Here is a 14,881-nt window from a genome sequence, read left to right as displayed (position 1 = left end):
AAAGGAGGAGTTCTCCCCTCCCTGTGGGAGGATCCATGTCATCCCTGCCTCTGCGGTGCCCTTGGTCATGGACTGGGTTGCGCAGCCTCAACCAATGAACCTCCCCTTCCTGCTGTCATTGGTAGGCAGTGCCCGCGTACTTGAAGCGGCAGACCTTAACTTCCAGGTGGTGGAAGTGATCCTGCTCCCACTGCAGGGCTTGGGGTGTACCAGGCAGCGTATCGGTGAAAGCTGACCCGAGGTTACGGGTGTGGAGGGCCTGGCTGGACAGGACTAACAGGACATTTCCCCTTGCAGTCAGCCAGTCTGTCCCCTCTCCTCCCAGGAGCAATTTTGTTTCCATGCTTGTCCGGTTTTCAGAGTTTCCCTTCCTGCCTTCTCTCAGAGACCATAAACCTGCCCATCTCCTGTTCGGTTCTAGTTCTGGTTGGAGAACATTCAGCGCTCCTGGCAGGAGACCCACCCACTTCTTCCCTGGGTGGTTTCCCCTCCTTTCCAAAAGCCTGTTGGATTTGCACGTTCCCCAGATTTCTCCTCATGCAGCTGGTTGGCTCTTCAGTGCCCAGAGATTGGAGCTCTCCTGCAACACGAAGCCAGCTGCTTCCCTCCCTGGTTTGGGGCGGGGCTTGAAAATAGAGAATCATAATCTCCCTTCCTCCTCCTCCACCACCACCTCCTCTTCCTCCCCCCCTTCTCCCCATCCCCCTGCCAAGCAAACTGGTGTGACCGGCTCAGAGCGGGCCCCAGCCCGGCCTCACTGCTCTGCATGACAGCAGCAATCTGGAGGAAGATTAATGGGCGCGTGAGTATCTGAACTCCGGAGCCCAGTGCCTCCTTGGACTGGCCCTCTGTAGCATCTGAAACCTCATTCTGGTCTTCATAGAAACCAGGGCTTCTCAGGGGCGATGGTCATCCAGCCAGGCGTGCCTGTGCAGGCCGTCCCGTTCTCTCATGCCTGGAGAAATGGAGAGCGCTTCTAAACACCCCAGCTCTTCAGAAGAGCTGGGTGGGTGGTTTGGGGAATTTATTCTTGGAATCCCTTGCAGCACAGTATCTTTTTCTTTTTTCCTAAACCAGGTTCTTTAGTTCCTAAGCCAGGTTCTTTCATTCCTAACTTAGTATCTTCTTCAATTTTCTTAGGATGGGCGCATCTTCCCTGGCCTCAGCAAGACTGTGGGTGGAAGGTTAGGAAAGTGGTGGCTGTGCCTTTGCTAGAAAGAGAATGTTGGAGAAGAGCACAAGTAGTCAGCAGGTTCCCCCTCTGGCTGGCTAGGGAAGGGCCCCCACCTTAGCCCTCTGCTGCCGACCTTCTCAGCCAAAGGAACACCCCAATGGAAGCCGCCTCTTGCTGCTGAGACTTGAATGCCTAAGGCAGAGACTAGCCCATAGCAGCCTGAGCCTGCTGAGTGGGGAGGATTGGTTATTTAGGGGCTGTGACAAATGGTTTTGCAGAGGAGCAGGGGAGGAAGAGTCTAATTTTGCAGAGCCAGGGGCCAGCTTCTGCAGCGGAGCTCTGGAGTGCCTAGACTGCCTGGAGCCAGAGACTCAGGTTCTGACTGCCTCCCCCTCTTCTGTGCTGGTGACTGGTCAGAGAGGGATAACTCTGACCTGGTCTCCAGTCTCCCCACTGCCTGTTCCTTCCACTCTGGAGCTGTACCTGAAGGTGATTATTTTTTTTTCACCCACTTCTGGCATTTATTAGGGTGACAAGTGGTCATAGGAAGTTCCATTTGGTAATTTGGCTTCTGATTGGGAGTTTAGGCATTTGAGAACAATTGTTTTCTTTATCCACATATGTACCCTTGCAGCATCCTCTCCCGCCTTAAGCCCTGTGCACAGATTTCTCAGTGGGCCAGAAAGACTTTGCTCACGTATTAATTTGGGGCTCCTTAGTCTCCTCAGAGTCACGTCCAAAAACCCCCAAACATTAACCTTCCATACAAAGAACGTTGAAGAAATGAGCAGTGCCTCAAGGTCACTTGATCCTAAATGGTATTTGGCACAGTTTGCTGGTTTGGCATTTGCTGAGAGATTTCTGCTTTATATTTGAGCAAAAAAACTTCTTGGCGGGGGGACTCTATGCTGTGTTCCCAGTGCTCACCCTGTGCACAGGGTTTGCTCTGTCCCTCCCCTAACAGGTTGTCTTAATCCTCTTGCCTATAAACAAGTACAGCAGAATGTGTTGGTCCAGCTCCCATGACCTTGGTTATCTCATCATGGGATGACCAGCATCATTGGTAGATAACCACAGTCACTTGACATGGTAGAGCTGTCAGGGTAAAGAGGTGCAGGCGCCAGGAGGAAAGCCTAGGCCTGCCAGCGAAGGTAGTTGAGAGCGTGTCTGGATCCTTAGCAGCTAGGGGAAGTCTGCTCTGGGGGTGGGGTGGGGGGTTAGGACTTTCAGCTCTGAGAGGAAGACATAATTACTTTCATTCCTTCTTGCACTGCCTTTATTACCTTGAGTTCCTAGTTTTGGCATCTCATTTATCTTTCTCTTACATTTCAAATGCTGTCTGCAGGGGCCCAGGACATGCAGCTGTTTCAGGAAACTGCCCTGAGACAGATGCTAGTTCATGAGATACAAAACCCAACACCAAAAATCCCATCTTCTCAAACAGTGAGCCTGTTATGGTGTGTGAAGGACAGCTGGTGTTGGGAGCCTGCCGAGTCTCCAAGCCAGAGACGCTCAAGAACTTGAACTGCAGCTAAGTTTTGACCCCCATTGCCCCGTACACACAGGTTTTCCTCATCTCAGCAGAAGAGGCAGAGCTCAGCTTTAGGGAGCACTTAAGAATTAGGGACTCTGGTCTGTGTGTTATGTGTGTGTGTGTTTCTCAAACACTCATCACATTTCCCATTGTGACTATTAATTTGCAAAAAGTCTCCGGGTCCTTATATCTAGAAGGTCTTGGCAAGATTGCTGACATCATAGGTCCTCTGGATTTTCTAAGGGTGGGATATGTATGTTTAAACTGCTTTTTATCAGGAGAGAGGAGAGTGGGCTTTTACAGAAGAGAAAAAATGGTTGAGCCGGCTCTACCTAAATCCAAGTCCGAGCCCTGAGAGTAGAAGACCAGAGCTTGACCTTCAAATACAGAGCTCTCCTAGGCCAGTTTGAAAAGTTCCATTTCATTTTTGGACATGCATAGTATTTGTGGTGAGCCCTGGGCTGCCTTTTGACAGCCTACAGACTAAAGTTGGGAAAGCATATCAAATTACAAGAGTGAGCATTCATGTGCATTTAGAATGCAGCAGGTATTGCCCAAGTGTCTTGGATGGTGTTGGATATTTGACAATTTCTGATTTCACACCTTCTGTTTTTAAGGCTTAGTAGAGACCCCTTCTTTCCTGTGGAGTTCTTTGTCCTGGGTGGTTAGGTTGGACTAGATACAGCAGCAGGGGGGACCTCAGTGGCCTCATACATCGCAGCTGAATTCTGCTGGAGGTGTCCTGGGTGGGTTTCTTCTCTCAGTCTTCAGATCTTTATTTAAGCTTCCTTGCTTGTTGACAGTTAGAGCTGCCCTTTAGAATTTGTTGGGGGGGGTGGGGGGGCTCCTGTATTCCTTTTGTAGTCATCCTTCCTTCCCTGCCCTCTCTGAGTGAATTTGGAGGTGGAGAGCTACAGACTTGGCTGCTTGCCTCCTTCAAAATAATGAGCATTCTCTTGTCTGCATCTGTGTAATAGTACATCCAAAACAATGCTCAAAATTGCTCCCCCTTTCTCCCCAACACCACCTATTAATGGGTGACTCTAGTCCCTGAGGGCTTCCACCAGCACACGAGCTAATCTGTACCAAAGAGCCCGCTCACAGTCTCCTATCTTAGACAGTCCCGAGCCTCCAACACTCCACTTAAACCCAGGTCTCTGCTGCCTCGGCCAGGGCTGGGCCAGCCCTTCTCTTGGAAACCATGTGATTAAAGCTCTCTTCCTAGAACTCTGAAAAGATGAATTAACCATGAAAAATGCTTTTTAAGAAGGCGTTTCTCATGGTAAATGCCTGTCATCTGGTTTACTGTACTCTCTGCTCCCAAAGCACCCTAGGCCTAAAGTCACAAGCTGACGTATACTCGGTCGCACTGAGAAGCTTGCTTTCTAGTCATCTCCCCTAGCCGCTGACAAAGAACCCTCCACCATTTGTCTGGCAAGCTAGCCAAGGCACCTGCCCAGGTCATGGCCACTTAGTAACAGGATCCAGCAGCTCCTGCCCTCAGCCCAGGGTTGGGACTGCAGCAGCAGCAGGGGTGGGAAGCTCAGCAAGGTAGAATGAGGCCTGTGTCTGGCTTCAGTGGCCTCATGGCTTTGCAGGAGAGACTGAGCATTTGACCTCTCCGTGCACTGAGGCTCTGTTTTCTTCTTGCCCTTTCCTCCAGCCTCATTCCTCATCTCCGTCTGGCTTGGTATCCCCTCAGAGCCTCCCTCCTGCCCAACCTTATGTTTTAGTCACCCCAAATGCTCCAGTCTTTACCACCAGGACTCTGAAGCCCCTCTCCCCTCCACCACTACCACCCCAGCTCTTGTTTTACACCCTCAGAAAAGTTCAAGAGCACTAGTTTCTGCCTCCCGTAGCGCAGACAGAGCAAAGTTAAGTTCCCAGATCCCAAATTGGAACTCTGAAGTCATTTTCCTGTTCTGAACTGTGTTTTAGATCTGAAGTACTGTTAATGTCTGCTTTACACACAGTGGTGGGCCCTCTAGGCTGGCCTCGAGAACACAGCTACCATTTGTAACATGTCTCTACGGAAAAATAGTTCCTTCTTAGAATGGGAAGGAACTGTTGGTAAATTCGGGATTTCTTGGCTAAATGCTGCAACAAGTTTGCTGTGCCTTGTGGAAATGTTCTCATTACCTTGCAGACATAGCACTACCTATTACAAAAATAAGTTGTTGTTCTGGATGCAGAATGAGCATTAAAGACAAAAAACAAACACTCCCCCCTTCCACCTAGAAAGTTTGCTCCAGAGTTGAGCTTCTTTTCCCTGCTTGCTCTGAGGGGCAGGTGTGTCACTGTCTGGGTTTTTAATGATCTGCTGTAGAAGGAAGATAACACCTCAGCCTATCAGCTGGAGCAGCCCAGTGGGGGTTTTGCTTTAGAAACAGCAGCCAGTTGGATTTTTAATGGTCACTTAAATGGAGCAGCTGCATTGCGGTCTGGCCGGGTGGGGACAGTTCCGAGGCAAGGGTGGCAGTGACAGACTTAGGTGGTTTCTGTTAACTTCTTCTCCCACCTGAGCTCTGACCTCTCGCCATGGTGACTTCTAGGGCAGGCAGACTTTGCCCTAGTGTTGTTTCTGACACTGCAACTTCCTTCTGCAACTCCCCTTTTGAAAGTGGAGGCATAAGAAAGCAAGGTGTTTTCCATTTCCAGATGCAGGTGAAATGGAAAGAGGAGCAGTGTCTTGTTCAGCACCTTCCAGTGGTAGGATTGGCACCACATGGGACCCAGGCCTGTTTCCTACCCAGCACTGGATCCACTGGTCAGCGCAAAGACATTTTAAGGAAACCACATTGCAAAAGGGCAGAGACGAAGGGTTAAAACTGCACCCAGGTAGAAAAGCTGTTGCATAAATGCTGAGTTTTTTGTTGTTGTTTTTATGATCTCGTGCTTCTTTTTTACTTTGTGTTGGCAAAAACCCCAGGAGAAGATGGGAGATTCTGGGAGGAGATGATTATGCTGGGTGAGTCAACTGAGCTCCCCAGCTGCCGTTTTTAGTTCCTTTGCTTTTCTCTAACAGGAGGCAGTTTGGGGAGTGGTTGGGGGCAGGGTGGAGAATGCTGGTTTGTGCAGCAGGACAGAAGGCAGGTGCATATTTGTGGAATTTTGTGGGGGCACCTGGGGTTAGCAGGGCCTTACGATCAGTACATTGGTTCAAGCTGGAAATATTAAAGTGGAGCCCATAATTCTTACACAAGTCACTGTCACTTCCCCAAATCAGAGGCTGGAGTTGCATCGCATTGTTGTAGTAAGATACAGTGTTTTTGATAGCAAATCAGTGGAAAGATTGGCTGTAGAAAGGCAGAGGGGGGAGCTGTCTTAAGTGGGAGGGCCTGGTGGTTGGCACAGGCAACAGGAAGTTCAGAGGGAGGCTTCCCCTTCTGCAATGAAAGGAGGGCTTAGGCTTGAAGGAGGGGTCCCGGACATGGCTGAGGTCAGCCCTGCTGGTCCTTGGCTGTGCTTGAGTTCCGAGTTCATCTCCACTTCGCCTTGATGACCCCATTACCTTGTGCTTTGTGACAGGGGAGAGCACTGCGGGCCCGTCACCACCTGAGAAAGCTCATTAGTGGATCTAGTTTTCTAGCATTGTCATCCATCCTTGGGAGAGGGAATCTTGTGGCCCACTGCCCCACCAGAATCTGCAGAGCACTACAATGTGGGGATTTTGTGCGGATCAGAGGCTTCTGGAGACACCCTAACATTTTCTTATTTATTCACTCTTACATATTTATTGTTCAGAACTTTACGTCTTCTGTGCTAGACATTGTTCTGGGCAGTGAATAGGACATACCAGAGGCCTTCTCTTTGAAGTGTAGATAAGTGGAAGGACAAACAGTAACCAACCAGTTTCAAGGGTGATGAATGCCTTGAAAGGGGAGACAGCTCCCATGGCAAGAGGTTTTGGTCTTCCTGCCTCTGCTCCTGCTTCTCCTCAGTAAATGAAGGCCACCGTCCCCTCGGGGGCTTTGAGGATCACAGCGCTGTACCTCCTCTTTCCCAGAAGTATGTAACTTGGGCCCGCTAGAGGTCAGGCACTGAGGGCACACAAAGGTAAGCAAGGCCCTCTGGCCTCTTAGAGCTTGAGGGAGGTAAGGCGTAGAGACACAGAGTGAAGAGATAAGCAAGTTTAGATGGAGTCCTTTCAGAGTCATGAAAAGGGAGCCATTACTCCCAGCTAAGAAGGGGTCTGGATAGTTCTTTGAACAAAAGGATTTGGGAAAGTCAAGGTATAGGAGGACTTACCTTAATCACTTAAAAGAAAGTATGTGAGGGAAGGAGACTTGCCCCAATGGATAGGGCGTCTGCCTACCACATGGGAGTTCTGCGGTTCAAACCCCGGGCCTCCTTGACCCCTGTGGAGCTGGCCCATGCGCAGTGCTGATGCGCGCAAGGAGTGCCCTGCCACACAGGGGTGTCCCCTGCATAGGGGAACCCCACACGCAAGGAGTTCACCCCGTAAGGAGAGCCACCCAGCGCGGAAGAAAGAGCAGCCTGCCCAGGAATGGTGCCGCCTACATGGAGAGCTGACACAACAAGATGATGCAACAAAAGAGAAACACAGATTTGGGGTGCCACTAATGAGGATAGAAGTGGTCACAGAAGAACACACAGCGAATAGACACAGAGAGCAGACAACTTGGGGGGGGGTGATAAATAAAAAATAAATCTTTAAAAAAAAGAAGAAAGTATATGAAAGATGATGAAAGCTAGAGTTCTTCATACTGTAATTCCAGTCCCTTCCCTCCATGGCAGCCAGCATGGTAGAGCTGGGATTTGACCCCAGGATGACACCCTTCACTCCTACACTGTATACAGCTTCCCAGGAGCTTGCACTGGGGGGAGCCAGCAGTGTAGCTGGGATTAGAAGCCCAGAGTCCCAAGAATGTGCCAAAAACAAACTATTAGGCAAAGAAAATGAGGCTAGAGGGAAGCCCAGGCACCGCAACTCACTCCCCACAATCCCATATAAAGGGAGCCAAACCTTTGTGCTGCAGGCTGCCTTCTGCCTGCCCCCACCACCCCCATTCCCCAGAGCCTTGGGCTGCTGGCAGGCTGGTTCTCCTGTGATATGGAGGAACTTGCTGGTCTCCATGGTTACAGTAACCCACTGGTATGGGAGGAGCCGAATGGAGTGCACGGCTGGCAGTATGAGCTTTCCCCAGCCCTTGGTGCCACGTGGTACTCGTATGTCAGCTCTTTTCTCTGGCCTTTTCTGGGAGGAAGGAGTTAAGGAACTGGTCAGAAAGAGAAGGGACCAGGCAGGGCCTGGCAGGACCACCTTCATCATCCTCTGGGCTGCTACAGAAGGCGTGGCCACCTTCTCAGTCACCTACTCTTTCCAATGAGAAGGCTTTTGTGTTAGGAAAGAGGGTCCTCTTTGCCTGACAGTCCAGCTAGGACAGAAATGCGACTTTGCCTTGTTTTAGAAGGAATACCAGGTAACAAGGACCCAGGTACTTGTAGTCAAGTGCTTAGTGATTATAGCTCTTCTCAGGGCCTAGAGAACCCCTTGAGGTGGGAAACGAAGGTTCCTGCCTAAAAGTGAAGAGAGACAAAATGGGAAACATTTGAGTCCTTCTTGTGCACCAGGCACTGAGCTGAGCTCTCAAAGGGCTTCTCTCAGCAAGCCTCACACACATCCTGTGTGATGGGTGCAGTTACTATCGTTTACTGTCCTCATGTTCCAGAGAGGAAATAGACTCGGAGAAGTAATCTTGCTTGTGTTTTCCCTCAGCTTAGGAGCAAAGGCAGGGCTCAAATCCAGGTGCTTGACTCCAGAGCTCTGCTCTGCTCTCTGGCCTCCCCCAATAAAGTGAGCAGAGATACTGTAGTAAGTCTTCTAATACAGCTTCCTTCTTAAGTTTCTAGAATGTAGGGACCAGATCTCACTGAATTTTGCATCTGGCCCTGGCTCCAGAGGTAGGTGCTCGTCAGAGGTTTGATGAGCCGGCAGCAGGAGTTGGGGGCTGAGGCAGAGCCCAGTGAGCAGATCCTTGGAGATGAAGTGGTGTGGGAGGCTTCTGAAGCCCTGGCTGTCCTGGTTGAAGAGGAGCCCAGCATTTCAGGGGGCTCTAAAGACAGATTTGGGTGGTGCTCCCTGCCCTGTGGTTTCCAGGCATGAAGTAGAGAGAGCTGGAGATGGCTGGCTATTCTGCTCTCTCTCCAGGTCAGTTCTTGCCTGCTCATCATTCCCGGTGAGGCTCTGGCCTCTGCTGTGGTTGCTTTGAGGCCTGCAGGCTCCCCTCAAGGCCTGGGCTACAGTACTGGTCTCCCTGCTTTGGGGTGAGGGTTGCAGCTCAGAAAGCATTCCAGCAGGAGCATGTTGGGAGCAGAGGGCAAGCTTTTGACTTTGTGTTTAAGTCACAGGTTCTGCCGGTCTCCTTTATCAGGGAGGCACCTACCCTGGCTAGAAAAGGGGAGCAGCCCTTTGGCGGCTTGACATAAGCCAGCCTCCTTTCAGCAGCAGAGGCTTAAGGGAATGTGGGATTTCCAGGTGCGGCCATCACAGTTTTTTTCTGAGGTGAAGGGACATCCAGCCTCTGTCACTTAGTGCTCACCATAGTTTTACAAGCTCTCTCCTGCCCGGAATGCTTCTTTGGTTAATTGGTTCTAGAGTGGCCGTTACTTAGGATGAAAGAATGCAAAGGAAGGTACCTGGGTGCTGTGAAGGAGGAAGGGTTAATCAGGGACTTGCCACAGCCACGTGACTTTCAAATGAGTCCTGCCCGTCTCACCCCAGCCTCTCAGTTTGGGGTCAGGGCTCGACACTTCCTCAGTTTACAAAACCTTGCACTGTCTCCCACAAATAGGATTGAGGAAACAATCCTGTTACAGTGCAAAACCTGGGGACTGGGAAAATGAAGCTGTTAGATTCTGCTTTGGATTCTGATTCTGTCCGTTAGTGGAGTGGCAGGTAGTCATAGGCAAAACCGGATCCCAGGTTCCAGATTAAAACATGACCTCTTCCAACTGAGATCGGTCTCAGCACTTTGGGGAGAGTAGAGAAGGAAGGGTGGCCACAGGACCACCTGCATAAGGCCCTTTTTTTTTAAGATTTTAAAATTTTTTATCCACCCCCCCCAACCCTTGCCAGTTATGCTCACTTTCTGCTCCCTGTGTCTATTTGCTGTGCATTCTTCTGTGTCTGCTTTTCTCCTTGTCTTCTCTTTAGGAGACCGTGGGACCTCAGCGTGGAAGAGAGGCACTCAATCACTTGCGCCACCTCAGCTCCCTGGTCTGCTGTGTCTCTCACTGTCTTTCCTCTGCGGCTCCCTTTGTTGCATCATCTTGCTGTACCACCTCTCCATGGCATGGGCCGTCAGCTCTTGCCATCAGCTATCCACCGTGTAGACCAGCTTGCCTTCACCAGGAGGCCCGGGGCCTCCCGTATGGTAGACAGAGCCCAGTCACTTGAGCTACATCCGTGACCCTGGCTAAGGCCCTTTAAAACAGCCTTCCACCACTGGCTGTAACTGAACATTGCTGTTTCTGTTGTCCCAGGCACATTTCCTGGGTCTTCGCATCTTTTTCCTTCCAGCTTATGTAGGAAGAGCCAGGGACCTATCTTCTTTGGGGGGAATTTCGAGCCAATTAGGCATCAAGAAGGGTGGGGCACAATGGAGTGCTGAGCTGGGGCGAAAGCCCAGGGCTCTGCACTTAGAGGTTGTGGGACCTTAACCTCTGAGCTTCAGTTTTCTCATCTATAAAATGGGGCCACCACCTATCCTGTGGGTCTGTGGGATGGATGAAACTAAATTAATGTCAGAGCCAGGTGTATGGTAGTATCAGAAATGTAGAGTCTGTTGGCTGGGCCTCCAAGGTAAGGCAGACACTTACTGGCTGTCTCTGAGCTGTATGGTCTTGGAATGTATCTGTGTAGGTGCTGTGAGGGGACAGCAGAAGCTTTGCCCTTCTCTAGAGGGGTCCATGGCCGACCAACAGGAGATCTTCAAAGAGTTGCTTAGTTTTTGAAAAAGATCTAGCCTAGAGTAGTGGAATGAATGAAGAACTTGGTTGAACCAGAAGTAAAACGGGGACCAGAACATGGACCAGGGACTAGTGGTCTGGAAGGAGAGTCTTTTCCTGATTAGAGAAAGCCCGCCTGGAAGTCCATGCTTCATGGGTGCAGTTTCTCTTTGGGGTGGTGGAAGAGTTTTGGTAATGGATGGTCGTGAAGGTATCACAGCATTGTGCATGTAATTACTGCCACTGAATGCTTGAAAGTGGTTAAAGTGGAAGTTTTGTGTTGTATATGTGTTACCACAATAATAAGAGGGAGAAAGAGGGAGGGAGGGAGAGAACCAACCTGCCTCAAGCCAGAAGAGCAGGCGGTGGTGTCGGCTGACAGATGCCCAGGCAGCAGGGGCTTTGCAGGTAGAAGGTGGGAGGAACATCTGCCCTCAAGTCCTCAGGGTCCCTAAAAGAAAGCAGTGTTTCTGGGGGGTTACATTGGAAAGCTGGAGGTAGGCAGGCACCTAGGGATCGACTCCCAGCATGTGGACTAGAAGGCAGTTAGAAGGGACATTAGTTAGTTCCCTAGACTTTGGGCAAAATTTAAGATTAAACAGCTCCTTCTTTTATCAGTGACAAAGTTTCTTAATCTAGAACCCGTAGACCTCTAAGAAGCTTCATGGGGTCCCCAATGCCCCTAAAATGATGTCCAAAATATTTTGTGTGTAAGTGGTATATGCATTTTTCTAAGGTTAAACTCTGCTTTTTTAGGAAGCAGGAGGCCCATCCACCACTGTTGAATTGCCGGTTTCTGCACACCCTCCCCCCACAATCCCCTTTATTCTTTGGGGGACAGGGAAGAGTGTCATCTTTGGCAAGGCTGCTGCTCTCCCGTGTCTTTCCGGGTCAGCTTACCTCATTCACACACAATCCTCCCCGGCCCTGTCTGAGCCCTTGTAGAAATGATCTGCCCCTACCCGGTCCCACTTGCTGCAGGTGAGATAAGGACTTTATGGCAGCCCTGACTGGAGCAAGTCTCCTCTTCACCCTCTCACCAGCTGTTACCCAGTAAAGCACCTTGGGGAGGGTGGGGCAGCCCATTTCCGGGGAGGGGAGAGGGGGAAGGGAGAAGGAAGTTGATCTAAACCCGCCTCTTTCCCTGTCTCCCTTCCTTCTCTGGTCTCCTCCTGTCCCTTTCCTCTCCCACCTTGCTCCTGGTATAGTACTCTGGAACTGCGTGCGTTTCCTGACCACCAGGCCAGGCCCTTCCTTGCCTGCGAGGAGCCACGGGGCTTTGTCCCTGTTGCTCTCCTTGCCAAACCCCGACTCTCTCTGTTAGTGGTGGTTTCGGTTGCGACACAGTCCAGGTTCCCAGGCAGGAGCTGCTCAGCCTGGCTGCTGCGCTGCTCCTTGCGAAGGTGGTGGATAGTGTCGCCTGTTTCGGCTGATTAAGAGTGGCTGGCTGAGCCAGCAGCCCCTCCTGGGCCCGGCTCTGTAGGCCTCTGTACTTTGCCCTCGCTGCCTGACAGGTTCTACTCTGGGCTCTGCCGAATGGAAGTTGCTGGTAATCCTTGTCCCTTTCTCCAGCCGGGTATGTTTCCTCCTTTTTTATTCTGGGATTGCCCTCTCCCCTTTCCTCCTTCCCACCCCAAACACAGGATTTTTAAAGAATTGCTGAATAGAGCTGGGCACTAGCATGGGATGTTAAAACTGATGGGAAGAGTTTCCTAATGTTGAACAGGCATTGACTAGGAAAGGCAGAGGGTCACATCCCAGGAGTCTTCCTGAGCACCAGTCAGCGGGCTTCACAAGAGTGAGAGTGAGGGAGGGACTGGTGCAGGAGGAGAGCCAGGAGGTGAGACAGATTGTGGACAGGGAGGGCTCCAGGGCTGCGGTGAGGGAGGCCTGGGATCTGGGGCCACCCCCAGGGCTGGTATCCAAGGGACTCTTGGCTCTCTCCACTCCGCAGTGCCCAAGCTTCCTCTGCCTCTGGCCCGGGAGTGTCTGCTCACCACCCCTTCCCGGCTCTGAGGAAGCCTCATGGCACTTCAGTGCAGACTGCAGAGCCCCAGAGTGTGAGCTTTCTAGGGGAGAACTGTTGGTGGGAGCCCTCAGCAATAGGGAAGGGGCCCTGCCTACCTGAGTCAGCACCGGGCCTCTCGGGTGGAGGCTGTCTTCCGGACGAGCCTGGCACCATGCCTAGGCTGGGTGCTGAGCTCTCAGGCTGTAGGGCCTGGGGTTACCCACTGGATACAAGACGCTTTTCCTCTCATGCTCCACATCTTGCAGTGTCTCCTCTCTATCGAGGACCCCAAAGCCATTTAGGTTCTTCTAATCACGCCTGCTTAGTAACCTGCTTAGTCCGCTATTTGGTTACAAATATTGCCTTGTGGAGTTACAAATATTCTTTCTGAATGCTGCCTGCGAATCGTGGTGTCTACTTTGAACAGATTTCCCCAGACCTCCTTTGGGGCATGACTGGAATGTGATACCTGGTACAGAGCTTTGAGAATGCCTGGTGTTCTCTCTCCGACATCCGTATCTTACTGTGAACAAGCAAGCCAGAGGTGAAAGGGCGATCATGATTTTGGCCAGATACTGCTTAATTGGTCTGGAAGGGCGGCCAGTTGTCAGCACCCACCCTGTGCGTTTGATCTAGGGCGAAGCTGAATGGACCTAGTCAGAAACCCCAAAAGACAGTCTCTCCCCATAATAGCCCCCTGCACCCTCACCTCTGCTTTATCCTTCAGGGATGTACCACGTGAAGGACTGGGCCTTGCACTTTGTTTTGGAGATCTTCCCCTTTCTATACTCCTCTCCTCCTCACCCTGCTCCACGTCCCTGCTGTGGGAAACATCTTACAACATAGAAAAAGCAGAAAGCGAGTAAGAGAAGGACTGAGTGCATCAGGTCCTGAGACTTGTGTGGTTCACTCTTGAAGGAAAATTGGTTACTTTCAGAGCTGGGGATCAAGGAGTAAATCGCCAATGTGCTCTGTTTGTCTGGGTCCTGAATAAACAGAACCACCTCTCCCTTATTGTCCTGGAAGTCCAACTTGAGACCAGCCCTCCAAAGCTGCCCTGTCTGATTTCCTGGTTCCCGTTCTGTTTGTTTACTTGGTTTTTTTTTTAAACAAATCCATTTTATTGATACATATCAATAAAGCAGAGAGTTCATCTAAAGTGCACAATCGATGGTATTTGGCACATAGTTGTGTATTCATCCCTTTTGAAAGCTAGAGGTACTGGTGGAGGCCAGCACCAGGGGCCTGCGGGGAGGCCTGTGGGCAGGCGCTCAGCCTGGGCCCCTCTCCGTTCTTGGTCTCCATCTGGGGTGCAGCCAGTGAGGGGGGCTTGACTTGGGTCCAGAAGGTTGATGACAGAATGACTTAGATGTGCAAGGTTGATGACAGAGAGTGGGACTTCTGGCTTTGTGGACAGTAATACTTAGGGACTAAAAACAATAGCAGTAATGGTTGCCCTTTTTTGAGCTTTGGGTACAGCATTTAACATGCGTTTTCACTTCTTCCTGTGTGAAACGGGGAATATGTTACAGATGAGGACGCTAAAGCCTAGGGAGGCTGAGGGGTGGGCCATGGCTGTTAAGTGGGGATCCAGGTCTGGACCTTGTTCTGTTTGGCCTCTCGAGCTCTTCACTAGCTCCTTCCTGGCACAGATGTGTGGGGACACACCCCACTGGTCATCTTTTGGGTGTTTTCTTTCCCCGTTGGTGATAATCTCCCCTATCTCTTTGGGGTGATGGTGGTAATAAAGACGATGTGTAGGGTTAGGGGTAGACCAGGATCTGGACCCTGGCAGTCTGTCTCCAGCTTCTACACTCTTCACCACCACTCTCTACCACGGCAAGGAAGAGGGTGAGTGAAGGAGCCCCCCTTGTGGCTATTGATGCTCCTTGGAGTCCCGTGTGCAGCTGAGCCTTGTGTGGAATGCTGTCCCACCAGGCCCCACAGAACAGGGGCCAGAAACCTCAAGAGGGATGGCAGAGCAGAGGTCAGGATGGGCAGTAGGATTCCCAGGCTTGGCTTCAGAGGGGCAGAGGGTGGAGGGGCAGAGGGCGCTAATCCCAGGTAGACACAGAGTCCCTCTTCCAGACTTCAGGGACTTGGAGACGCCATGTTCCTGCTGCCTTTGACTTGTCTGCTGCTGTCCAAACCCAAGGGTGTCACAGAAGAGGGAGTGACCAGAAACTCAGGAGGT

The 14,881-nt window shown here is 51.1% G+C and overlaps 1 protein-coding gene across 5 annotated transcripts in view; it reads left to right on the top strand.

Moving 5' to 3' along the window:
• Positions 1-14,881, top strand: part of MARK2 (microtubule affinity regulating kinase 2) — a 55,931-nt gene that overhangs the window by 23,169 nt on the left and 17,881 nt on the right. Inside the window, exon 1 of one of the 5 annotated variants that reach the window (XM_058305265.1) lies at positions 627-802. The exons of 2 other annotated variants lie outside the window; for them this stretch is intronic. In XM_058305265.1, coding sequence (XP_058161248.1) covers positions 767-802 — 36 coding nt within the window. In that variant the 5' untranslated portion in view covers positions 627-766. Of the gene's footprint in view, positions 1-626; positions 803-11,871; positions 12,256-14,881 lie in introns of those variants that run through there. 2 more of the 5 variants (XM_058305263.2, XM_012519361.4) reach the window with 2 other exon arrangements.

This window comes from Dasypus novemcinctus, chromosome 10 (assembly GCF_030445035.2).
Source record: "Dasypus novemcinctus isolate mDasNov1 chromosome 10, mDasNov1.1.hap2, whole genome shotgun sequence".
In the NCBI taxonomy this organism is placed as follows: Eukaryota; Metazoa; Chordata; class Mammalia; order Cingulata; family Dasypodidae; genus Dasypus; species Dasypus novemcinctus.
This window is presented reverse-complemented; position numbering and strand designations above follow the sequence as displayed.